This window comes from Equus asinus, chromosome 13, assembly GCF_041296235.1.
Source record: "Equus asinus isolate D_3611 breed Donkey chromosome 13, EquAss-T2T_v2, whole genome shotgun sequence".
Lineage (NCBI taxonomy): Eukaryota > Metazoa > Chordata > Mammalia > Perissodactyla > Equidae > Equus > Equus asinus.
In genome coordinates, this window is record NC_091802.1 from 11,608,102 (window position 1) to 11,635,110 (window position 27,009).

Below are 27,009 nucleotides of genomic sequence, written 5' to 3' on the forward strand. Positions count from 1 at the left end.
AGTTTACCAAGTTGCCTAGCAACCAACCAGGCAATGGCATGAAGCCCCACCCTCACTCCCTTGACTTCACATCAAGCTCAGCAGTCCCATTGGCTCCTGCCTAGTCCCACCTCTCAACTGTTGTTTCAGGAGCAATATGACAGTCCCTACTGCTGCTGGACAAGGGAGCCCACTAGTACCCCTCTGGGCCCCCATCTCCATCATTTGCCTCCCCAAACAGACACACAGACTCTAGTATCATACGTATAAAACCTTTTTATATAAACTCGCCCCCACCTCCCTCAGTCACTTCCTGTCCCTTCTCGCCCTGGGGAGCATCAGGAATACTGGTGTCTGCGCCGCCCCCACACCACCAGAGCTGAAGCTGACATTCAAGGTGGACATGGCGCATGGAGAGCAGGGGAAGCTCCACCTCCTGCTCCCCTTCATCCCCACTCTCCGTGGGTTCTGGAAACACACGCTGACCGGAGGCAGTAGCCAGCAGGGGCAGGCTAGGGTGCAGGCTGCAGGGAGAGACAGGCAGGGTCAGTCAGCACCCTGAGAGAGGATGCTTGCTCCCTCAGCAATTCACCTCCCTCCCCAACCCAAGCCCCAAGATATGTGGAATTAATTGATGACCTCACTCCATTGGTGCAGTCCTTCTGGGGCAGAAAACTCAGCACTGGCTCCGGCTTCCCCTCATGCCCAGCCCTGCTGGTGGCCCACACAGAGACAGCCCCACTAGTGCTGCCAGTCACTAGGAACTGCCCAGTCCTGGGGGAGAGAAGAGAGGTTTGCTGGCATGGAATCCTCACCCCTGGGGCAGGAACCCCTCACACCCAGGGGCTGGGACCCTACAGCTGGCCTCTGGCATCCCTAGGGACATCGGGGCCCTGGGCGGGAAGGACCCACAGTCACTCACGGGTCCAGATCAAAGTAGATGCGCTGATTGGTGGTCACCTCTCGGCTGAGGGACCACAGTGGATGAGCAGGCTGCCGGAGATCCCAGCACAGAAGCTCAGCATCCTGAAGACACAGAACAGGGGCCTGGAGTTCGTCCCTCCCCGCCTTCCCCAAGACACCCCTGCTTCCCTCAAGGTTTGCAGGCACTTCTTTAGCTTAGGTTGATTTAGTCCCACATCCATCCCCCAACACATCACAGACTACATCCCCACTCCTGCCTACTGCCCACCCTCTTTGGGATCTTGGGACATGACCCCTACCTTGCGGGCTCCTGAGAAGAAGCGGTTGCCATCAGGGTGAAAGCAGAGGTGGGTGATGCCCCCTTGGTGCCCTCCCAGCAAGGCAAGAAGGGAGCCATCATCCCAGGCATACAGACCCAGGGAACGGCCGTAGGAGCCACAGGCATAGAGGGGCTGGGCTGGGCTGAAGGCTATGCAAGAGATGATGCCACTCTGGCCCTGCTTTTTGGCTAGAAGGGGAAGGAACAAGGTAAGGGAGAGGACAACAGCACCTGACATTAAGCAGGCTAATCAGCGGTGCGCCTCTGTCTTCTGCCCCAGAGCCCATGTGCTGGGACCCAGTGTCTCCCCCACCCCATCTGTCACAAGCAGGATGAAGACCTCTGATGCTCCCCAGATCCTTCTATCCCCACAAGGGACCAAAATGCCCAAGACCTAGTTCTTCCCTCTCAAATCTGTTTTTCCTTAAAGGGATGGAAAGCTGAAGGCTTACAGGAAAATGGAATCAGCTTTACCTCCAATTTCCTAAAAACACCAAGATTTTAAAGATTTAAAAAAAATTTTTTCCTTTTTCTCCCCAAAGCCCCCCAGCACACAGTTGTATATTTTTAGCTGTGGGTCCTTCTAGTTGTGGCACGTGGAACACCGCCTCAGCATGGCTCAATGAGCGGTGCCATGTCCGTGCCCAGGATCTGAACTGGTGAAACGCTGGGCCGCCAAAGTGGAGCATGCGAACTTAACCACTAGGCCACGGGGCCAGCCCCGAGACACCAAGATTTTAGAGAGCAAAGGGTACACAGCTAACAGGGCATAGGCTCAGGAGTGAACCAGTTCTTTACCCAGGGGGTTGACATTGGGAAAGCTTCGACCCCTCCCCAAGTCTGTTTTCTCCTCTGCCCACTGGGCACAACCTGCCTCCCAGGGCTGTAATGAGGATGCCATGACCCCCAACATGTGGCCCCCCGGCTCACACAAGGCCCCTCTGCATGTAGCAGCGCCCTTCTCCTTCCTCCTCCCTTGGAGGCACAGATGCTTACCAAACGTGGCTCGGACCTCGCAGTCACGGCCAGGCCGGGCTGTAGAAAACACACGTACAGTCCGGTTGAAGCCACTAAAGAGCTGGGAGCCATCCGGGGAGAAGCAGAGCGAGTGGGCTGCCGTCAGCTCATCCTGGGGGCAGGAAAGGGCTGAAAACAGGCCTAGCAAAGCCTCGGCCATCCTCAAGGAAAGAGAGCTTGGCCAGGATAAGCCCTGGGGCCGGGCGGGGAGGTCCCTACCAGGTGGTTGTAGGCACGAAAGGAAGCCCGGAGCTCTCCAGTGAATGCATCCCAGATGTGAATCGGGTTCTCCCGGCTACTGCTGGCGACGCTGAGAGAAACACGGACACTGAGGGCCCAGTGCTGTCAAAGGAAGGGGAGGAAGCCAACTGACCGGCCCTCGCAGCTCACCTGAAGGGTACAACAAGCTTTCCTCTTCCTGAGACCCCTGGCAGCCCTTGACTCTCTCTCAGTAGAGGGTCCCCTTGAAACCAGAGGGAAGTAGGGGAAGCAAAGGACATCACTTACTAGGAGGTGTCTGGCTGGGTTGAAGACATCAGAGAATACCAGCAATAATCATAAATGGTATCGCCTTCCACCATTCGAAGGACAGGGGCCTGGATAGAGATGTGGGAATGCCTGGGTCACCAGCAGGAAGAAGAGGCAGACTCAGGCCTCTAGCAGTTTTATGGCAGAGGGAGAGCATCTGTCAGTACTTAACCAGGCAGGAGAAGGCAGACAGGGTAAATATGAAGAACAGAATCTTTTTTTTTTCCTTTGGTGAGGAAGATGGGCCCTGAGCTAACACCTGTTGCCAATCTTTCTCTTTTTGCTGAGGAACAGTGGCCCTGAGCTAACATCTGTGCCCATCTTCCTCTATTTTGTATGCAGAACACTGGCACAGCATGACTTGATGAGTGGTGTAGGTCTGTGCCTGGGATCCAAACCCAGCAACCCGGGCCACCAAAGTGGAGTGTGCCATACTTAACCAATATGCCACCAGGCTGGCCCCAAAGAACAGAATCTTGATCTCAATATTCAAGGGTCAGCTCAGACTTTAATGTCAGATCCGGACCACTAAAAGCCATACAGATTTATCCTTTTGCTTTTTAAATGCTTAGAGAGGAAGAAACAAATAATATCCCAACCCAGAGACAAAGAACTAACCAATGATAAAATATTTACTGAGCACCCATGAGGTGCCATTTGATCCTTTTAAAAAATTATTAAACAGTTCAAATATGCAAAGAAGTATTAAAAAAAAAAAAAAAAAAAAGCCCGGAACTCCTCCACCCAGCATAAGAAATAAAATATTATACCAAAGATTAAAACCTCTTCCCAGTGAAACCCTCCCTCGGAGGTAAACACTATCCTAAATTTAGCATTCTCAGGCATTTCTTTAGGAACGTATTCATACAAGAAAAAACACTGTTTACCGCTGTCTCGCATGCCTTTAAACCTACTGTTAATGGTGTCATACTGTACGCATCCCTTTGTGATTGTGAGATCTAACCGTGGTGACACACTTAGCTCTAATTCACGCATTCCCACCGCTGTCGAGTACGCCACTCACTTATCCTTCTCCATGGACAGTCACTGATGTTTTTCCATTTTTCGGCTAGAGTGTTTTAACATTCTGGTACACGTGTGGGAGGGTTTCTCTACAGCTTCTGCTACAGAGGGAAATTACTGGGTTCTATGGCACGTGCTTTGCCAACTCTGCTAGATAATGTCACATTTTTTCCCAAAGTGCGCATCCCAGTTTACTCTCCTGCCAGCGGCATATGAGAGTGCTCGTTGCTGTGCATCCTCTTAGTATTGACAGACTTCAATTTTTCTCAGTTTGGAGGCTGTGAGATGGCATTTCATTATAGTATAAATTTGCATTTCTCTCAATACTAGTGAGGTTAGACACTTTCCTGTTTCTTAGCTAAGTACACCTTTTCATAATTTTTGCTCATTTTTCTACTAGGTTATTTTTTTCTTACTGATTTGAAGGAAATCTTTAAATCATCTGGATACCAGTCCTCTGTCAGTTATTTGCTGACCTTTGGGGTGATGTCACCCAGGCATGACTTCAGTTTCCCCTCCTCCACTCTGAACCCCTATATCTGACTACCTGGTGGAAAGCTCGACTCGGACATCCCACAGGCACCTCACATTCAATTTGTCCATAACGGACCCAGCATCTCCGGCCTTCAAACCTACTGCTCCTCCTGGGCTCCACGTCCAATTTTCGAGCCTGAAATCTGAGTGCCAGCCTTGACTGCTACTAATCTTCATTCCCTTTTCACTCCTGGTCCAACCCAGCACCAAACCTCGCCAATTCCACCTCCTAGGGTTCTTTTGAACCTGTCTGCTCCCCTTCATTCCCACGTGAAGCCACTGCGTTTGTGCTAGCATTTCTGCCACTCTACATGTTCTCCAGGCCTCCCTGCACCCCCACACTACAACCTGACCATCTACTCCCCACACTGTAGCCACATCAAAGCCCTACAGACCTTGTTAAATTGGAATTCTGTACAGCATCATTCTCCTGCTTAAAACACTTCAATGACTCCACATAACCCTCAGCACAAAACCCAGTCTCCTGACAAGGCCTTCCATTACCAGGCACCTACCCCTAACCACCTCTCAAGGGTCCTCTCTCTATACTCACTCCTTTAAAAATCTCTACATCCCACCATTTTGACTCAGTTCTCAGAAGATGCCAACTCATCATACTCTTAAACTGCAGGCTTTCAAGCACACTAGTCTCCAGGTCTGGAATATTCTTCCTTCACCTCCCCCGACAACTCCTGCTGGTTGAATCCTAATCATCCTTCAGGTCTCTTAGATGCTTTTTCCACTGAAAGATGCTTCTTCCCTAAGCCCTCGAGCTGAGCAAGCTGCCCTGCTCCACGTTCCTATACCCCACTGCATCCCTCACTCTGCATCGAACCTCTCTGAGAAGGCAGGAATCATGTCTATCTTGCTCACCACTGTTTCTGCAACACCTAGTGTCCAATCAGCAGTCAATAATGTTTCATGAGCAAATGGAGACAGGAGACTGTTTCAGTAACAAAAGGCCCAAAACACCAGGGCTTTGAATTAAAGCAAGGGCAGTGGAGTGGAGAGAAGTGGATGGATTAGAAAGATTAGGTGGACTTGATGGGATTTGGTAATTAATTGGATGTTAGAGGAAAGGAAGATTAAAGGATGAGATCCTGGCTTCTGGTTTGGACACCCGAGGTCACCAAGATGGTGGAAGGACCTGGGGTGCACAGGAAGGCTATGAGGTGCCAATGTCCTTGCTGAGTGAGGGAGAATCAAACAACAGAAGCCTCAAAGGAAAAGTTTTTGCAAATGGAAAGAACAACTGTCTGGACGTAGCATTCGCAAATGAGGACGCCCCACCCCCAACCCCGAGATATGTAGGGCACAGAGGATGCACAGTCTCCTCTGGAGAGGGCTAGAGGGAAGTGAAGGCCTCAGGCAAGAGCCACAGAGTAAGGAGACTACTCAGGGAAGAGGCTGGGGAGTTAGGAATAGGAGTTCCAGAAAGCTCTGTGAAAAGGTAGAAAAGAGAGGAGAGGAACTGGGAGAGTACATTGGGAAGAAGATGCACACAGGTGTATGAAAGGACCCCTTCAATTTCCCCTCCTATATAAATTTTATCCATTTCCAAATACTAAACTTGCAGACATTAAAAGTGAAAATCCTTAAAGAGTGAGGTTGTGGTAGAACTGTAAACTCACATTGCTAACAGCAGTTAAAAAAAAAGCACAAAAACTTTTGAAAACAACTTAAGAAATTTTTAAAAATTTGATACTGTCTGATCTAGGGTATTTCCTTATTTTTCTTTTTGAGGAAGATTAGCCCTGAGCTAACTACTGCCAATCCTCCTCTTTTTGCTGAGGAAGACTGGCCCTGAGCTAACATCCATGCTCATCTTCCTCTACTTTATATGTGGGACGCCTACCACAGCACGGCTTTGCCAAGTGGTGCCATGTCTGCACCTGGGATCCAAACGAACCCCGGGCCGCCGAGAAGCGGAACATGCGAACTTAACCGCTGTGCCACCAGGCCGGCCATAGGGTATTTCCTATTCATAACATTTCTCTTACGAAAAGAATCTCCATCAAAACACATGAAGATGTTCACTGAAGAATAATTTATGACATAAAAATCCTGGAAACAACCCAAACCTCCAAAAGAGGGAAATACGTAACAAAATTATCACAGGCACTCAATGCAATATCATACGCCATTAAACAGGATAACTGTGAAGATTGGCGCACCATGAAAAACACTCAGAATATGATTGTTAAAAAGAAAAACGCAGTATCCAAAACCATCTACTATAGGAAAAAGCTTCAGTAATTGGACAAAGCTTGGAAAGAGGTAGAAAAATTTAAAGGGCTGGATTTTTAGAGTGGTAGGTAATGACTTCCTCCACACCTTTTTTTTTTTTTTAAGACTTTATTGTTCCTTTTTCTCCCCAAAGCCCCCCCGGTACATAGTTGTGCACTCTAGTTGTGGGTCCTTTTAGTTGTGGCATGTGGGATGCCGCCTCAGCGTGGCTTGATGAGTGGTGCCATGTCTGCGCCCAGGATTCGAACTGGCGAAACCCTGGGCAGCCGAAGCAGAGCGTGCGAACTTAACCACTCAGCGACGGGGCCAGCCCCCTGACTTTTTGCCTTTTGAACATTCCCGTTTCTCTTAAACAAATTTGTGCAATAAATATTCAACCTCCCACACTTTCATAGGCTCTTCTAACTATCCCTGCCCGAAAGAACTCTGCTCCTGAACTCTCCCAGAACGGCTGCACCACACCCACCTGGCCCTGAGACACCAGTGGTTTCTGCTGCAGGAACCAGGGCTGCAAGCGCCTTACGACTTGCACTCGTCTGTGGCCGCCCACCTTAGAGCTGCACGTTAGGTAAGCGTTCAGGACCATCCCTGGAACTGGGCACCCTTCTTTTAGGAAGCCATCAAGACTTGCACTCCCATTAACCTCAGGCACTACAGAAGCCGCGGTCTCTTGGGTCATCTAGTACCACCACCACCTGTATACCGCTCTACACACCCCCTAATCAGCCCCAACCCCGCGCTCCTCTCTGACCTCCCAAATCCTTAACCCTTGTCCTCTGAAATTGCTACTCTAAAATCTAAAAGCTCCCTTATTTCTCATCTTCTCAACAGGCTCCATTCACCCACCTGAACTTGCCTGATCCTGGCTGTCCCCCGTGGCCCTCTCAAGCTGAAATGTCTTTAATTCTCACCCACCTCCCCAGTACACACCTCAAGGACAGGAAGTGGATGAGTGTCAACCGTGCTTCCCACTGTCATTTCCAAATCTTTTCACTTCCCCAAACTCTAGGGGCCAGCCTGGTGGTATAGTGGTTAAATTCGTGAGCTCCACTTCAGTGGCCCAAGGTTCGTGGGTTCGGATCCTGGGTACAGACCTACACATGGCTCATCAAGACATGCTGTGGTAGCGTCCCACATACAAAATAGAGGATGGGCACAGATGTTAGCTCAGCAACAATCTTCCTCAAACAAAAAGAGGAAGATTGGCAACAGATGTTAGCTCAGGGCCAATCTTCCTCACCAAAACAATAAATAAATAAATAAATAAATAAAAATCCAAACTCTACCTCCTCTGCAGTTCCTGTGATCAGACTAGCTCCCTGCTTTTTGTCACCCTCCCTCATTCCCTGGACTTTATCTCATGGTTCACTGTCTCACTGCCCACAGATACTCTTGTTATTCTCGATGACTTCCACTTCCACTAGGTCTTTGAACTTGCTGTTCTCTCTGCCCAAGATATTCCTCCCCAAACATCAGCTTGGTTCACCCCCTTCCTTCCTTCAGGTCTCTATTCAACGTCACCTTCATAGTGAGGTCTTCACCCTTTTTAAAATTGCAATTCATTCCCCCACCTCTCTTCCCTGCTTTATTTTTCTCCATGGCACTTGTCGCATATATCTTTTGCTTTTTTAATTTCTTTATTGCCTGTTCCCCACATCAGAATATAAGCTTCACAAGGACAGGGACTTTTGTCTGTTTTGTTCCTGACTAATCCTCAATACCTAAAACAGGCCGTGGCACATAGAATGTGCTCGAAAAATTTTGTTGAATGGATGAATCAATGAAGGAATGAATAAATCCATCCAACACCCAGCCTCTCCCATTCCTCGACTTCCTCAGCACTCACAGCCACGGCCTTCACTCTACATCAGCCACCCACTCCCATAATCGCGTCCTGGGCCTTGTCATCACCACAATCTCTGACTACCATCTCCGACCCATCCGGTTCACTCACTCTGCTATTTGTACCACAACAATTATTCAGCTTCATCAAAAACATATTTACAATCCACTTTTTTACCCACTTCACATTCTCATCAACTGTTACATACACACTCCTGCAGACACTCTCAAGACACTCTTGTCTTTTTCGCCTGACACTTTCCAACCCGACTAGCCTCTTCTTCCATGCTTGTACTCAGCTGACACCAGTGACTACTACTGTTTATTGAACACTTAGTACACACCAGGCACTGTTTTAAGCACTTTACATTAATTCTTTTAATTCTCACAACTCTGTGAGGTAGATGCTATTATTGTCATCCTCATTTTACAAACAGAAGAACAATAGTCACTTAACTTGATGGGGAAAGATGCACAACCAGACTAACTGGTCTCATTTTAAATGGATGGCAACAAATTTCTAGTGGGCACTGAGCAAAGAATAGCAATTCTACCACATTCCTTGGAGGGTTCGATTTTCCACTCCCCAGGACCCATCATTTCACACCCTCTGCTCTCTCTTCAGACCCTTTTCCTCCAATTGATAACCCCCTTTACACTTCACTGAGAAGCCAAGAGACAGAGACACTCAAATCTCCCAACCACTGAACAGCTGCCTCTGAACGCATCCTCAGCCTTTCTTCCTACCGCACGGAAGGATTCTGCACCTATCAAAGTCAGTCCTATAATGTGCTCTGGATCCTGTCTTCACCCAGCCACTCGGGGACTTTGTACCCCCTCTCTCTCCTACAGCATCAATCCCTCCATCTCTACTGGGTTATTCCTAACACCACAGAAGCACCCCATTAACCCTTCTTCGGCCCCACATTCTCCCTGGTCAACATTACATTTCTCAGCTCCCTTTCACAGGAAAACTTTTCCAAAGAATTGTCTGTATTTCCTCTTCTGCCCACTCTAATTGGCTTCTGCCTCCATCACTTCTCTGAAAGTGCTCTTGTCAAGTCGCTAACGTCTTCTGGGGTCATTCTCTAAATGTGCCTCGCTCTCAACAGCATTAGACCGACCCTTTGTCTCCACCTTCGTCATTTCTCCTGCATCCCACCTCCATAAACTGGGGTGCTCAGGGCTCTGCTTGAGCCTTCTCTTTCTCCATCTACACTCTCTCTGGAGATTGACTCCATCCTCAAAACATAAGATACCATCTACATGCTCTCCCACTTCTCAAACTATACCTCCAGCCCCAATTTCTCCTCTTAAATTTACATTTCACATTTAACATACCTAAAAACTCTTGATTTCTGTCCCAATTCCTCTTCAAATCCCTGTTTCCTCCCCTGAGTAAATTGTACCACCATCCACCCGGCTGCAAAAGCCTGGAGAGCACTCTTGATGGCTTCCTTCCCTGCATTCCACATCCAAGTTACCTCCAAGCCCTATATAATATACTTCAAACCCATCCACATCTCTCCTGACACCACCCAACCATCATTTCTCACCTGGTCAGTGATAAATGCATCCTAATGAGTATCCCTGATTTCACTCTTGCCCACCCACCATCCATTCTCTAAACTTCAGCCATCCTTTCACTCTCCTGTTTTAAAACTCTCCCATGGCTTTCCAAATAAACTCCAAATGCCCTACCCACAAGATCCAACATGATGTGGCTGCTAGCCACCTGTCCATCCTCACCACACTTTCCCCCTTACTAGCCTTCCTTCCCTTCCTTGAACACACAGCTCTTTCTCAGCTCTGGGTCTGTGGTATCATTGCCTCTCCCTGGAATGCTCTTTCCACAGCTCTTCACATGACTGATCTCATCATCCTTCAGGTCTCAGCTCAAATGTCTCCTTTTCAGAGAGACCCTCCCTGACCATTTTATCGAAAGTGGTATCCTCTGGTTAGTCTCTCTTCATCCTACTTCTTTCTTTCAGAGTATTGATTGTAATCCATAGTGAACTTGATTATTTATTGGTTTACATGTTTGTTGTCTATCTCTCACACAAGAAAGCAAAGCAGCTCTTCACCTATCTCATTCACCACTTTATCCCAGCACCAAACACAGTGACTGACACATATCAGTCAGTCAATATCTGTAAGCCAATTAAATACTGCCATGAGAAATCCACTATTCTTTTATGGGAAACACACATTCCTAACTGAAAAAAAGACAGACATCTCTTTAAATGGCTTCAGAATTCAGGGTTGAAAATGCTACCTGTGGAAATTCATGGTGAATAAATGTCCTGTTTGTGAACAGAAAACACGTGGACTGTACTTTCTGCGTCTCCAGGAAGGACTTCAATGTGTGGTGTCTAATGAAGGGGCAGAGTTAGCCCCTAACCCTTACCATTTCTGCATATTCCAGCTGCTCCCCCTCACTGTACAGCTCTGGGGGCAGGTTATAAATCCGCAGGATGTTATCAGCACTATTGGTCAAGATACAGGAACCATCAGGGGCCCTAGGAGGAGGAAAGAGTTAGAAAGCCGGACAGACCTATATTTTCCGAGTGTAGGGCGTGGGCTGAGCATACCTCTGGGGAAGGCAAGCCCCCCAAGACCTTGGGGGAAGGAGAAGACACACACAATTCTAGACGAAATTTAAGCTCAGGCCAAGAGGGATTCTTACTTCTTCTCCCACCTCTGGTGGCTTCTTCTCTCCTAACTAATTGGAGTGTTTTAAGGTGAAAATCCTGGGCGTGGTTATCTCCCTGCCCCATTAGCCTCACTTACCACTTACAGCCTTTCAGGAAGTTCTCAGGTTGGGTGCTGAACTCTGACCAGGAACCACTGAGAAACCGCGGTAGCTGGGAGAAGCTGTAGTTCCAAGTGCTGGAAGGAAGATGGGGGGACAACAAACCTGGGTCGCCAAAGCAGAGGAAACGGGCCTGGAGAAGTGGGGCTGAGGACTGGCGTGCTCCCATACATCTCACACTTCCAAGCTCCTCAGATTCCTGAGTCAACTGCCATCAGCACTTACGTGTATCCCTCATCCTCTGGAGCGGGTTCCTCAGACACACTGGCTTCTCCAGGCCCCGACTCTGGCCTGTTCGTCTCCTCTGCAGGAAGGTTCACATTTTCAGAAAGTTCTTGCTCCTCGATTCGAGGGCTCAATTCACTAGGAGTATCAAACCCTGTTTCCAGGGGAGTGGAGAGGGAAGCTCGGTCCCCCTCCCCCAGCTCCTGGGATCCAGCTGAGCCAGCCGTGGGATCTGGGGACATCCGGGGCGGATCATCCCCATCGGGTGGCGGTAGCATCAGTTCAGAGTCCGTATTTTTATCCATCGGGGAAGCCTGAGGAGAGAGACGGGCTGGAGCTGGGGCCTGGTCTGAAATAAGGCAGTCCGGAGCCAACACTGGCGCCTTCGGCGTCTTCATTCTGCAGAAAAAGCGCGGCAGACATTGGCCTCGGCCAGGCAACCCTCTTCCCGCTGGCTACCAGCTGCCTGGCCCGTGGCGCGGCCGACACCGCTTCAAAGTTCGCACGGATCCTGGAGAAACCGACCGATGCCTTCCTCCTTCTTCCTGGAGGGGGCAGAAGACCCCCAGAAGGCAAGGCGAAGAGGTGGACTCCAACGCTGAAAGTACTGCGTTCCTTAGCCCGGTCGGCCGCTACCCATCACTTGCTCTCGCGGGATTTGGGCCCACCTCTCGATTGGACCTCCGCATCCTGGATCAGATTTCGCGGGCGACCCACGGGAGGGGCGGGGCAGGGATGCAACAGGTCACGGTTTACGGTTCCCATCAAGCCCTGGGGCTCCTAACACTGCTGGGAGTTGTAGTCTTAAAGCTTCTGCTTCCGCGAGAAGTGTCTCAGCTCCCCCTGTCGTCTGCCGCGGTCGTTCTGAAAGCACCTACGCCCTCCTCCCCAACCTGAAGAGGGCGCTAGCGTTATATTTGATTTTACAGGTTTTGAACCTCTTTTGCATCTCATTCGTCAAATTCCTCAGACCTCTGTCTTTTCATTCATTCAATAAATGTTATTGAGCTCTTTAGTATATTGCCACCCACTATATACTAAGTACTGGAAAATACAACAAAGAATAAGACTGCAGACAAGGTCCTTGCCCTCGTAAGGCTTACGTTGCTGTGTTCGCAAAGCAAGGAACAAATCTTTTCAGAAAGTATTAATAGCTGTGAAGGAAATTAAACAAGATAGTGATATAGAGTATCCGGAAGAATACGTTAGATTGGGATATTAAGGAAGCCTTCCAAAAAGGTGATACATTAGCTGATGAGAAGAAACTATCCAGCTATCTGGGAGAGGAGTGTTCCAAGCAGAAGGAATGGCAAGCGCAAAGGCTTTTTTCCTCCCACCTTCATACATTCTAGACACAGTGGTAAGAGTCTTCCAAAATGGTTTCCACCAATTCTGCCCTCACGCCTCTGGCTTGCCGAACTTCCCCACCCCAAAATGTCAATAGCTACAAGCACCAATACCGCGAGAATCCTGACTCTCTCCGTGCCCCCCTCTCCGACCCTGCATTCCCATCGCCTCCGCCCGAGGGCGAATTGCTTGCCCTTACTTGTCATGGCGACTGTCCAGCTTTGTGCCAGAAGCCTCGCGGGGCTTGCTGGGATTGGGATTTTCCCCTCCCATGTGCTCAGACTCGCGCTAAAAGTTTTGAGCTCCTCAAAAGTCCAGAGGCACCATCCTTGGCGCAGGTAGCCGCTGGGCTCCGGGGTCACCTGGTGTCCGGCCTCGGAGCGTGCTTCCCAGGACGGTGACACTCTCCCCTGAGGTTTGGGTAAGCTCGTGACTGAGCCTGATGAGTCCTATCTGAGTCACGGGCTCTCGGCTCCGAGTATTTTCAGCTCGGGAGAATCGTGGGGGCTGGGGGTTGGGTACTGGGGACTTAGGGATTTTGGGGGGATGGAAATTTGGCTGCACCAACATAGGAATGCAATGTTGGGAGGCCTGGGTGTAGATGATGGGGATGTTAGGACCAGTTGAAATCAAAGCTGAACACCTGGGCGGGGGAGTGAGACTTTGGGGAATCTTGGGCCGGCCTAAGGGGTTCTTCCCCACCCCCCTCCATCCCAGTGCCAGGTGAGGGGAATCCTGAAATAAGACGCACAAAGCATCAGGGTCTGAGACTTTCGGGTCTCGGAAGTTAGGAACTCATGGCTCGAGATTTTAGAGCCCCTGGCAAGCTGGTGGAACCTCGGGCGCCATCCCCAACTGATTATTCGGGGTGATCGGGAAGCCAAAGCTGCTAAGGTCCCTTAACTTCCGGACCTTTGTCCTTCCTGGAGTGAGCTTTCCCACCGGTCCCCGGCTCGACTAGATGGAGAAAATCCAATTAGAGACTGTCAGTCGTAGAAGTGGGAAGTGCTAAACGAGAGGTTTGCCCGCGAAACCAGGGAGGACTATCCGGGTCTGAGAGGCCCGAGAGCCCTGTTATTGTTTGGCTCTACATTTACATTTCTGCGACTTGCAGGAGCATTTCCGGTTTCTTTTTGGGGGCAGCTCACTATTAACCCGATGAGAGGGGAGTAGAGAGACAGAAAATGTCTTTTAGACTGGTTCCTATTACTTGCGGAGGGAGACCGCTAACCCCCTCCTCTACCTTTTGTATTTTTTCTTCCTGGAGTACTTAGTTACCGCTTTGGGAAAGGAAGATGTATTTGTTTTGATGCAAACCTCAATCCCTCCCCCTCTTTGAATGGTGTGCCCCACCCCGGTCGACTGTAGTCTAGGCGGACGCTACCATTGCGTGGGACGGGTTTTTTTATTTAAAGCGCGCAGAGGGCAACCCCTAGGTATTTCCAAGAAAGGGTACATTTGAGAATTAAATGATCAGAGCGTAAACGATGAGTCGTTTGTTTGTGCGGAGAAACACTTTCTCTTGCTTCCGGCTTTGGGCTAAGCCATTTCACTCTCGGACGCAGACTGAACGTCGTGAAAGCGGAAGGGGCGGGCCTGCGAGAGGGGCTGGCCCGCGGTCTTAAGCGCCGCGCTCCGGCCCCGGCTGGTTCCTTCCTGTGGGAGGCGGCAGGACCCGCGAAAGGCAACGCTGGTCACTTTCTCCTGCATCTTCTTTTAGGGCGCGGTCATTTCATTCAGCAGTCACTTACCACACACCTGCTGCGAACCGAATGCTGTGCGCGGTAGTTATGTGCTTACCTTTTGTCTAAGTTGAAGTAGCATTTACACCCGCTGCAATTAGACGAGTTTTGGCAACTCTCCACCGTGTAACGCCCGTCAAAATACAGAACATTTTCATCGCCCCAGAAAAGTTTCTCATCCTTCTTTCCGGTGTTTTGACCTCCACCTCTCTTTTGCTTTCTGTCGCATGTTGGAGAGCTTGATATAAATGACATCGTGCAGTGTGTGCTCTTTTGTGTCAGGCTGCTTTCCTTCAGCATAATGTCTGTGAAATTCATCCATGTTATTGCCTGTATTGGTGGTGTATGAGTATTCTGATGTTTTTTAACTTAGTATATTCCATTAGATGAATAAACCATCGATTGTTTATCCATTCTCCTTTTAATGGCCATTTGAGTTGTTTGCCGTTTGAGGTTATTTTGAGTAAAGCTGCTATTAACGTTCTTGTACAGTTTTTTGTGGTCATTTATTTTCATGTTTCTTGGATAAATACGGAGGAGTGGAATTGCTAGATCAAAGAGTAGAGAGTAGATCTATATTTTTTTTGTTTTTCTAACTTTATAAAAAAATTAGAGTTTTTCAAAACGGTTATACCATTTCACACTCATCAGCAAGGTATATACTTCACACATTTGGTTTGTTAGTGTTTCTAATGTTCTATATCATTGTGGTTTTAATTTGTAGTTCTCTATTAACTGTGTTCAACAGTTTTCTTTGTGCTTATTGGCCATTCCTATTGTCATGTTTGAAGTGGCTCTTCAAGTCTTTTCCCCATGTTTTAAATTGGTTTCTTTGCTTTTTTTTATTGTTGAGTTGTAGGAGTTCTTGTATAATCGGGATGCAGATATCTTGTCAGATACATGTGTTTTCTCCTGACTTGTTGCTTGCCTTTTTGCTTAACAATGTCTTAAGAGGAGCAGAAAATGCATCTTTTTTTCTTTTAACTGTTTATTGTGACCTGTTTAGGAAATCTTATTCCAAGGTCATGAAGATACTCTCGTATTTTTTTTTAGAACTTTTATAGTTTTCGGTATTTTACTTAGGTCTGTGAGCTGTAATTAACTAATTAATTAAAAAATAATTTTTTTCGTGATGTGAGATAGAGGTCTAGGTTCTGTTTTGCTGTTGTTTCCCATATGGATATCCAGCTGTTCTAGCTCCACTTGTTGAAATGGCCTTCCTTTCCTCCACTGAATTGCTTTTAATTGGAGTGCTTGGTCAGTTTACTTTTAATGCAATTATTGTACAGTTTGGGTTTAAATCTGCTATCTTAATGCTGTTTTCGATCTGTCTCCTTTGTTGTTTGTTTTCTTCAAACATTTGAGGAAGAAATAATACCAATCTCACACAAACTCTTTCAGAATATAGAGGCAGTGACGTTGCACAAGTTGTTTTTTGAGGCCAGCATAATCCTGATACCAAAATCAGACAAGGACATTAAGAAGAAAAGAAAATTTAGATCAATATTCCTGTTAGCATATATATGCAAAAATCTGGCAAATTTTAGCACATCAAACCTGATAGATATATAAATGATAAATACATCCCGACCATGTGGAATTTATCACTGGATTGCAGTGTTGACTTAACATTCAAAAATCAGTGTAGGGGCCAGCCCGGTGGTGCAGCGGTTAAGTTTGTGCATTGAGCTTCAGTGGCCTGGGGTTCACCAGTTTGCATCCTGGTTGTGGACCTGTGCACCGCTTGTCAGGCCATGCCATGGCAGGCATCCCACATATAAGGTGGAGGAGGATGGGCATGGATGTTAGCTCAGGACTAATCTGCCTCAAAATAAACAAAAATAAAAAACAAAAATCAGTGTAATTTGCCACCTTAACAGATTAAGGATGAAATTCTATGATCAATTCAAGAGATGCATAAAAAGCAGTTGACTATACGCAACACCTATTCATGATTAAAAAAAAAAACCAACCTCCTAGCAAACTAGGAAAAGGAAACTTCCTCAGTCTGATAAAGGGCTACCTACCCCAATCAAGTTACCATTAACACTTACATAATAGTGACAGACTGAATTCCTCTAAGATCAGGAACTAGAAAGTATTCGACTCTCACCCCTTCAGCATTATACTGGATGTCTTAGCCAGGCAAGAAAAAGAAATAAACATCAAACTGTTCTATTCACAGATGGTATGATTGTGTACACAAAAAATCCTAATAGAAAATCTATTTTAAAATTATCAGAACTAATAAGTGATTACAGCAAGGTCACAGGTTTCAAAGGCAATATCTGTAAATTGTATTTTTATATAATAGCAACTGTTGGATCTGAAGTCAGAAAATGAATTTTAAAAACAATGCCATTTACAATAGCATCCAAAAACATGGCATACTCAGAGATAAATTTAACAAAAGATGGACAAGAGCTCTATATTGAAAACTACAAAATACTGCTGAGAGAATTTCAGGAAGATTTAAATAATGGAAAGAGATACCATATTTATGGGTTGGAACACTCAGTGGTATTGAGATGTCAGTAATCTCTAAAATGATTTAATTCAATCCTCATCAAAGTCCTTCTGGGCTTGTTTGTAGAAACTGACAGGCTGATTCCAAAATGAAAGAGTAGTATAAAGTTGGAGGTCTTAAACTACCTGACTTTAAGATTACTATAAAGGTACATAGGACAACAGCCAATGAAGAGAGTCCGGGAAAAGACTCATAAGTGTGGTCACATGATTTTCTGCAAAGGCACCAAAGTGTAATCAGTGGGCAAAGGAAAGTCTTTGTCAAGAAATGGCACTGAAACAACTTGAGTGGAAAAATGGATTTTGACTTCTACCTCATACTATACACGAAAATTAATTTAAGATGGAGAATAGTCCTAAACATAAAATATAAAACTTTCAGAAGAAAACACAGGAAAATATCTTTGTCTTGGTAAGGGTGGGTTACAGGGCAGTATCAAAATTTGTCAGATTTTGTAATCAAATGGTATCATTAAGATTTGTACATTTCAACCTATCTAAGTTATACCTCAAAAACATTTGTAGGGTTGTGGGGAGTGGCTAGAGGTATAGATGAGACAACTCAGGCAGAATGTTGATTATTCTTGAAGTTGGGTGATGGGTACATTATTCTGTTTACCTTTCTATATGTTTGAAATTTTCTGTAATAAGTTTTTTGTGTGGTTTTTTTTTTCTGGTGAGGAAGATTGGCCCCTGAGCTAATAACTGTTGCCAGTCTTCCTCTTTTTGCTTGAGGAAGATTGGCCCTGAGCTAACATCTGTGCCAATCCTCTGTTTTGTATGTGGGATGCCACCACAGCATGGCTTGACGAGCGTTGTATAGATCCATTCCCGAGATCTGAACCCTCTGACCTGGGCCACTAAAGCAGAGTGTGTGAACTTAACCACGACTCCACTGGGCCAGCCCCTATAATAAGTTTTACTTATTTTTCTTTTGTAGATTTTTTCATTTTGGAAAAATACAGACAAGTACCAGAATAACATAATACATATTCCCACGGTACATATTCCCCCATAATTTCAACACTTGACATTTTGTCTTATTTGTGTCCGTATTTTAATTACATAAGCAATGTATGGAGGATACTATCTTTCTAAATTTTTCTTTGTTAATAGAGCTAAAACCCCCTTTGGCTATACCCCAAGTCCCATGAGCATACACCCCTCTCCCTGAGACCATCACTATCATAGATTTTGTGACTTTTTAATTTACATAAACTACTTATACTACTGTGTTTTGTTTTTTTCTTGCAAATTGTACTTTTCACCCAACGTGATTCTAAGCTATGTCTGGTTACACATTATACGGATAAATCCATTTCCTTAAATTACCATAGTAAATTTCTCTTGTGAGTGAATGTACCACATTTCATTTCACTATTCCCTGCGGATGGATAGTAAGTAATGTTGTTTCTTGTTGCCTGCCATGAAGAACAACAATGACATGAACATTTTTATGTGACTCCTGCTGCTGCTCCCGTGCAGCCATTTTTCTAGGGGGTCTACCAAGAAGTGGTTTTGCTGAGTAGTAAGGTGTGTGTGTGTGTGTGTGTGTGTGTGTTTTCAACTTTACCAGACATTGCCTTCTTTCTCCAGAATCTTTTTATTTCCCCCAATCAAATAGCTTTCAGCCAAAAACATTTTTCACACTAGACTCTGGGGGAAGCTGAGGGGGCATAATTATTTAGAGCTGGGTGCGGCTCTCGACAGCCCTGGTTCAAATCCCGACACCCCCCCCCCCCCCCCCCCCCCCGCTTTGGGAGCTTTCTGAGCCCGGGTAAGTGACTTAATTCCTTTAACCTAAGTTCCCTCATCTGATGATACCTACCTTACTGCTTTTTGAGAGGATTAATGAGATAAGCCACTGAAAGCAGGGGGCCCCAGAGGGCCTATAATCAGCAGCCACTGTTAGGATAGTGGTCGCATCTGCCCCTCCTTGGTGTCTGAGTTTATCACCTTCCCACCGGGGCTGCCTGTGGAAATGTCCTGCCTCCCCAACCATTTGGAAGGTCTGGTTCAGCCCCTGACAATTTAGTATCATGGCCCCCTGATGCTCATACCCCTGGGAAGTACCTGCTCTTTAGAGAAAAACACACTGAGAATTTAGTTTCTACCAAGGACTGTGAGAAAGGAAGACTTCCTCTGTCCTGGGGCTGTCTCCCTCCCAGTGGGACTGGGGCCCAGCAGCCCAGGACAGTCCCTCCTAGCATGTTTACTGGACAGAGTTCCCTGAAGGAGGTAAACTAGCATTAACAGGGGCAGTACCACAAAAGCCCCACCCGCCCACAATCACAAAGCTCTCACTCTAGAATAATAATATAGAATAGAATGGAACACCCCTATAACCAGAAATATTGGTTGAGCTCTTACTATGTGCTAGGCACTTTTCTCAGCTCTTTTAATTTCCCATAATAAGTAGGGACTATTTTAGAGCAAGGGACATTGAAGAACAGAGAGGGTAAGTAACCTCCCTAAGTTGCACAGCCTCCCCTGTCTGCCTTCAGAGCACATGCTCTGCTACAGCTGCCCTCTGTTTCCCTGCGCCCCGTGGGCTTTGCATTAAAAACCCAAAGATGAGTACAAGTCAGTTCCTGTACCTGAGAAAGCCAGAAGTTAGCCCTTTAAGATAGGACAGGTCAAGCAGCAAATTTAAGTAACGGTACCAAGTCAAACCTAGGGCTTTTGACTTCTGAGCCCCTTCTCTGTTCTCATGAGCTCCCTTCTATAAAAGTCTCAAAGTTCTTTTGATCATCGATCTAGGGAGACCACGATCTTTCCCCCCAAGGCAAAGGTTTGGGATCCCTCCTCTGCCGTCCCCTCCTGCCTTCTTCCAAGCACCTGCATAGCCCATCCCCCTCTCAGCCTTGGGAACTGTGATAAGTGGCCATTTGCCAACCTCTCAGCTGGATGATTTTAGTCAGCTAAAATCTGCACCTCCAGCCTTAACTGATTACGAAAAAGAGCTCTGCAGAATAGTCTGTGATGCAGTAAGCATCTTACTCTTAGATGTTTGACTGGTCTTTTTTTTTTTTTTTTTTTTTTTTTTTGAGGAAGCTTAGCCCTGAGCTAACTACTGCCAATCCTCCTTTTTGCTGAGGAAGACTGGCCCTGAGCTAACATCCGTGCCCATCCTCCTCTACTTTATACGTGGGACGCCTACCACAACATGGCTTGCCAAGCGGTGCCATGTCCACACCCGGGATCTGAACCAGCGAACCCCGGGCTGCCAAAGCGGAACGTGCGCACTTAACTGCTGCACCACCGGGCTGTCCCCCTGAATGGTCATTTTTAATAAAAGCTCATTCACTCACCTGTGTGTTCTGTGGGCCAGTCACGAGACCACTCTGAGACCCAGCTTCCTCCCCTGTCAAGTGGTAGGTGTGGCTATCAGGACAAATCTCTAAATACATAAGAAAGCAGGCCCTACATTAACAAAGGTGAAGGTCACTGTTAAGGGAGCTTAGAAAAGAGCTGCTTGCTGGGGGACATGCCGAGCCCAACAGAGAGAAGTGTAACGAACAGGGATGTTTGCAGCAGGGATGTTTGCAGTGTTCGCAGCGGGTATGTTTCCTAGCAAAGCTGAGGGCGAATTTGGCATCAAAAAAGATGGCATGATGAAGGCATTTGGAAGCCGGCTTGAGAGAAGGTGAGATGGCAACAGCATAGCTTAGTGTAGGGCCCTGGCCCAGAGTGGGGCCACCCCTCTGTCCTCCTTGCTCCCTTGACCAGACATAACCGGCTCATGGCCTGGGCACAACAATTCACTTAGCACAGTTAGTGAGCTGGACCAGGTGCAAGGCAATGCTGAGACTGTGATAAACAAGACAGATAACTTCCCTGCCCTGAGGACGTTTATACTCCACCAGAGGAAACATGAAATGAACAGTAAAGGTATCGGACAGTGTAAGTACCATGAGAATTAAAATAGGGGACAGAGTTTGGCTGGCAGTCTTTGAGTGGTCTGGGAAAACCCCTGAGGAGATGTGACATTCAAGATGAGGTGTCAGTAAGACCAAGTCTACCCTGCAGTGATGGTGGGACCAGTGTTCCCAATAGAGGGAACCACCAGTTGAATGAATTGGGGAGTGTTTGACGGCAGAGAAGGGCAGGAAAGGGAGAGAGAGCTCGGAGATGAGATCCAAGAGGCAGGCAGGGGCCAGGTCATGAGGGATTTGTGAGCCAGGTGTGAGGAGCTCCCCAAGGGAGTGGGTGGGTGAAGGGTGAGAGAGCGAAGACAGTGGTGCTTAGGAAGCTCTGCAGTGAAGGGGGTCAGGTGGGGAATGTGCGGGTCAAGGGAAGGACCTTCCCCCGGAGGGAGGGAGTGGGCTGAGAGTTACTGCATTCGGATAAGCAGGAAGGAGGGCAGGAGCTGGGTTCGCTTTTAGGAAGCCTTGAGGATTCGGTAGTGGAAAGGTTGGAAACCGTCTCTGGTCGTCTTTTTTCCTCAAGGAACTGTACGCTGAGGCTGGTGAGGGGTGGGGCAGGAGCAGCCTGGCTTGTGGGAAAAGCTTTGAAGAGGGGTGTGCAGGAGCAACCCTGCTCCCCAGGAGGTCAGGGGACCTGTGTGTCCCACCCCAGCTGCAGATCCTCAGGCTGTGTCTCCTACCCCAGGATGGTGTGGGCAGAGGGGGCCCTCCTGCTTCAAGGCTGGGTGACCTGGGGTTGGGTGTGTCTCATGTTGGATCCTCGATTTTTCCCCCCACAGTGGCCCTACCACTGTCCAAGGAGCTGTGATGGAGGAGACGCAGACAGAACTCGTCATCGAGCCCCCTCTGAGTCAGGAGACGTTTTCAGATTTGTGGAAACTGTGAGTGGAGGCCTCTTGGGAGGGGCGGGTTCACTGCCCAGCCTCTAATAACTGCTACCCTCTTCTGCCTAACCCACCCCAACCCCCAGACCCTTAGTGGAGACCTGTGGGAAGCAAAACCAGTACTGACTCTCCACTCTTGTCTTTCAGACTTCCTGAAAACAATGTTCTGGTAAGGACTGGGAGTGGGAAGGGACCGGGGGCTGCAGGGCTGGGGGGCTGGGAACCTGGCCCTCTAACTCTTGTTTTTCCCATCCACAGTCCCCTGACCTGTCCCCAGCAGTGAATAATCTGCTGCTGTCCCAAGATGTTGTGAACTGGCTGGATGAAGGCCCAGATGAAGCCCCCAGAATGCCAGCAGCTCCTGCACCACTAGCCCCTGCACCAGCCACCTCCTGGCCCCTGTCATCCTTTGTCCCTTCCCAAAAGACCTACCCTGGCTGCTATGGTTTCCGTTTAGGGTTCCTGAATTCTGGGACAGCCAAGTCTGTTACTTGCACGGTTAGTGGCCCTGAAGGCCTGGCTTCCATGTTTGATGTCGGGCCATATCCCTCGGGGTTTTTCTGTAGAACTTTGGGATTCCTCTTTGACATTTGGCTTCTTGTCAGTCTTTCTACAGTTTACGTGTTTTGTCTGAGATCTCTGACCTCTGTTCCAAAGTTAAATTTTCCTCCTTGACCTTTGGCTTTCATCCTTCCTGTCCTGCTCTCAGCATCTCTCATGGGACCATGGAGCTTTTCTTTTTGCTTCACTCTCATTCATGCCTTGGCTTTTGTAAATAAGCTTCTGGGGTGTAAACCCCAACCCTGCCATCTGTAGCTCCCACCCCGCACAGTGCATGGCTTCCAGTTGGTACTTAAACAGTGTTTGTTCCTTTGACCCCCTGGGCACGGTCTCCTGACCTTCCATTTATTCTCACTCCTTTTCCTACAGTACTCCCCTACCCTCAACAAACTGTTTTGCCAGCTGGCAAAGACCTGCCCCGTGCAGCTCCTGGTCAGCTCACCACCCCCACCCGGCACCCGTGTCCGGGCCATGGCCATCTACAAGAAGTCAGAGTTCATGACGGAGGTCGTGAGGCGCTGCCCCCACCATGAACGCTGCTCTGACAGTAGCGATGGTGAGTGGTCGGGGGCTGCTGATGGGATGGGGCTGGTGCCCCGAGTCCTCAAGGCCCTGATTCCTCCCTGATTGCTCTTAGGTCTGGCCCCTCCTCAGCATCTCATCCGGGTGGAAGGGAATCTGCGTGCTGAGTATTTGGATGACAGAAACACTTTTCGACATAGCGTGGTGGTGCCCTACGAGCCACCTGAGGTCTGGTTTGGCAACTGGGGTCTCTAGGAGGGTCTAGAGGGGTTTGTCAGTGGCCATCCAGATGGGAGATGGGGGGCTTTGTCCTGCTTCTTAGTCGACCTCCCCACAACCTTGTGAAGAGTGCAGAGCAGACCAGTTATCCCCATTCCACAGCTGAGGAAACTGAGGCTTCCAGAGACTGTAGTGCTGCCCAGGGCTGCACAGCCTCACTTTGGCCTGTGTTCTCTCCCAGGTTGGCTCTGACTGTACCACCATCCACTACAACTTCATGTGTAACAGCTCCTGCATGGGCGGCATGAACCGGCGGCCCATCCTCACTATCATCACCCTGGAAGACTCCAGGTAGGGACTCAGGTGCCGCCCTTCACACTGGCACACTCTTCCCCAGCCTCTGCCTGTCTATCCCCTGGGCCCTGCCCCCCCAGCACTTTCTCCCATGCTCCCACCCGCTGTCCCTCTCACTGTCATCGCCTTTGTAGAATCTCCTCTGCTCCTTCCTTCCACTTTGCTGTTCTCTGGCTGTGGGACCTGTCTCACCGGCAGCTTCTCAGTATGCCTAGAGCTGGAACTTAGGCTCAACACAGGATGAGGGTGGTTGGGAGTAGGTGGGCCTGGCTCACAGGAAAGCAGGGAGCTAGGGCCCACCTTCCTTACTGCCTCCTGCTCCCCTTCTTACCTGGGTAGTGGTAATCTGCTGGGACGGAACAGCTTTGAGGTGCGTGTTTGTGCCTGTCCTGGGAGAGACCGGCGCACAGAGGAAGAAAACTTCCGCAAGAAGGAGGAACCTTGCCCTGAGCCGCCTCCTAGGAGCACTAAGCGAGGTAAGCGGGCAGGACAAGAAGAGTTGGAGGAGGCAGAGAGGGTGCAGTTCTGTCCAAAATTCACTCTTCTCACCTTTCTTTGCCTCTTTCCCAGTATTGTCCAGTAACACCAGCTCCTCTCCCCCACAAAAGAAGAAGCCACTGGATGGAGAATATTTCACCCTTCAGGTACCAAGTCTGGGAGAAACAGATAGACAGTCTCTTACCCCAACTCAGTGGGATGGGATAAGGAAGGAAAGATGTAAACATAGCAAATGCCAGGTTAGGCTCAGCTTTTCTGTCCACCCTCTCTGTTCATGGCCTCGCTCTTGTAGTCAATATTATTGGGTCGAAAGATTTAAATGTCAAGTCTAGGGGCTGGCCCCGTGGCCGAGTGGTTAAGTTCGCGTGCTCTGCTGCAGGCGGCCCAGTGTTTCGTTGGTTCGAATCCTGGGTGTGCACATGGCACTCACTGCTCATCAAGCCATGCTGAGGCAGCGTCCCTCACGCCACAACTAGAAGGACCCACAACGGAGAATATATAACTATGTACCGGGGGGCTTTGGGGAGAAAAAGGAAAAAATAAAATCTTTAAATGTCAAGTCTAGCACTCAAAATGCTCTTTTCCTCTTAACTGCTTTGCCTGCGATTGGGGCATTTGCCATCAGGGGGCAGTGGTGCCTCTAGATAGTGGCTCCTTGTTGCGCCTAACTTCAGAATACCAGCTTGTAACATGATGCACATTTTAAAGGACCATCTTTCTTTACTTACTTATTTATTTATTTTGCTGAGGAAGATTCACTCTAAGCTAACATGTGTTGCCAATCTTCCTCTTTGTATGTGAGCTGCTGCCACAGCATGGCCATGGATGAGTGGCGTAGGTCCACACCCAGGAACAGAACACAGCCTACCAAAGTGGAGCATGCCGAACTTAACCGCTAGGCTACTGGGGCTGGCCAGGACCATCTTTCAAAAATAAAATTGTTAAAGAGAACATGAAAATGGTTCTATGACTTTACCTAATACTTCTCTGTCCCCCTCCTCCCTGCCACAGATCCGTGGGCGTGAACGTTTTGAGATGTTCCGAGAGCTGAATGAGGCCTTGGAGCTGAAAGATGCCCAGACTGGAAAGGAGCCAGGGGGAAGCAAGGCTCACTCCAGGTGAGTGACCTAGGTCCCCTCCCCTCCTTCCTATGTTGGGAAGCCATAGGATTATATTCTAATCCTTCCTTCGAGGTAAAAGGCAACTGATCCCTTCCCATCAGGTCCCAGCCCTGTCCATTCTTTAGTCTTCCTTCAGTTGTATCATACAACTATTTTCCTGGCTTGGGGGGTGGTACACAAACCCCTTTGGGACCTTTGAGAGGTCCCAAAGCCAGATGAGCATGGATATTTCTTTGCCATTTCCAGCAACCCCAAGCTCAGAGCTAGGGTCTCAAATAGAGGCCTGGTAACTGTGGAAGTGTTGGGCAAAGCCAGAGTTGCGGGTCATATTCCCAGCCCTGCAAAGTACTACTGAGTCCTGTGTGGCCTTGTTACTCCCCCACTCAGGCTCAGTTTCCTCATCTGTCAAATGGGGTAAGGGAAGATCAAGAGATTAATACACACACATGCCCCAGGGTGCTCAGTAAACATCTGCCGTTGGTAGTGACCATTTTTAACTTAAATTCCCCTGCTCCGGCCTTGGGTCCTTCAAAGCCCCTCTAGGAAGAGGGACCCAGAGCCTTTCACTTGACTGATGTCATCTCCTCTCCTCTCCCTTGTCTCTCCCCAACAGCCACCTGAAGTCTAAGAAGGGGCAGTCTACCTCCTCCCATAAAAAGCTGATATTCAAGAGAGAAGGGCCTGACTCAGACTGACATTCTCTGCTTCCTGTCCCCTGTCGACACCCCACCCTCACCCCCCTTCCCTGGCATTTTCGGGTACGCGGGAGCTTGAACCTCTGCTTGCTACAGGTGTGCCTCAGAACCCCCAGGAATTCTTCCATTCGCCTTGGCCTGGGGTCCCAGGAAAGAAGTTGGCCTGCACTGGCGGTTTTTTGGGGAAGTGGGGGGTGCTGGGACGTTCCAGCTTGTCTTTTAAGGTTTTTATTGTGAGAACGTTTGAGAGAGGTAGCAAAATGTTTCTGTGTGAAAGGAACATTTTAGAACCAACCAGCCATACACTGGGCTGGAAGCCCAGTTCTCCACCGTACTAGCCAGGGAAGCTGGCTAGTTGTTGGATTTCTCCTAACATCATTGTGCACATTTATAAAGTGCTGATAATTGTACCCACCTCACGGGGTTTGTTGTGAGGGTTAATGAAATAATGTATACCTGATCCTGGAACTACCGTTTATGACACGATGTCTGGGACTTGTTGCTGTCATGGAGGCTGGCTCCCTGTCCCCCCCGGTGGATGGGTTGATAGTTTCTATGATTGGGCAGCTAGTTCAGGAGAGGGAATTTCCAAGTCTCTTTTCTGCTGGCCCGGCCAAATCCTGTCTAACCTCTGGGTGAACCTCAGCACCTAAAAGGAAATCTCACCCCATCCCGCGCGTGGAGGGTGCCATCCCTGGTGTACCTCCCAAGATCTGTTTTACTTCCTCCACATGCTCAGGGCCGATTCCTTTTGCACTCTGCAAGGCACATCTGCATTTGTCACCCGCACCCCTTCTCTTCCCTTTTTATATCCCATTTTTATATCAGTTTCTTATTTTACAATAAAATTTTTCTACCACCTGTGTGTCTGCAGGATGTGTGCCTGGGGCCTACAAGGCAGGGGTGAATAAGGAGGTGACGTTGGGAGGCAGCCACCTGAGTCTCCAGGGAGTGTGGGCCGGGGGCCCAATGCCCGGGTTCCGGTAGGAGAACAAAAGCTGGAGACTGGGTCAGTCTGCAGGCTGCATGACAACAAGGGAGGGGGTGACTCCATTCATAACTCAGGAACCAACTGTCCCTCCTCCCCTCCTGCCAGGGCTGGCACAAGGTTCTCCTGCCCCTGCGTCTAGGATTGGGCTGCTGCCCCCTTGTCAGCCTCTCACC

The 27,009-nt window shown here is 48.4% G+C and overlaps 2 protein-coding genes across 3 annotated transcripts; one reads left to right on the top strand and one right to left on the bottom strand.

Annotated features, from left to right (window-relative positions):
* Positions 1–240: 240 nt before the first annotated feature.
* Positions 241–13,034, bottom strand: WRAP53 (WD repeat containing antisense to TP53). Its single transcript, XM_070482403.1, has 10 exons — positions 11,451–13,034; positions 11,204–11,302; positions 10,821–10,932; positions 2,747–2,835; positions 2,459–2,549; positions 2,219–2,351; positions 1,203–1,411; positions 902–1,005; positions 619–753; positions 241–503 (listed from the first exon to the last, which is right to left on the bottom strand). Exons 1-10 carry the CDS (start codon positions 11,846–11,848, stop codon positions 257–259), a joined length of 1,617 nt encoding a protein of 538 aa, XP_070338504.1. The 5' UTR covers positions 11,849–13,034; the 3' UTR covers positions 241–256.
* TP53 (tumor protein p53) lies at positions 12,989–26,706 on the top strand. 2 transcript variants are annotated; one of them, XM_014861557.2, is made up of 11 exons: positions 12,989–13,218; positions 21,771–21,872; positions 22,023–22,044; positions 22,134–22,373; positions 22,806–22,992; positions 23,074–23,186; positions 23,419–23,528; positions 23,871–24,007; positions 24,102–24,175; positions 25,041–25,147; positions 25,764–26,706. In XM_014861557.2, the coding sequence occupies exons 2-11, from the start codon at positions 21,799–21,801 to the stop codon at positions 25,843–25,845; spliced, it is 1,146 nt and encodes a 381-aa protein (XP_014717043.2). In that variant the 5' UTR covers positions 12,989–13,218; positions 21,771–21,798; the 3' UTR covers positions 25,846–26,706. The 2 variants fall into 2 exon arrangements, with proteins under 2 accessions (XP_014717043.2, XP_070338505.1); XM_070482404.1 differs by having other exon boundaries at positions 13,011–13,218; positions 21,962–22,044.
* Positions 26,707–27,009: the final 303 nt, after the last annotated feature.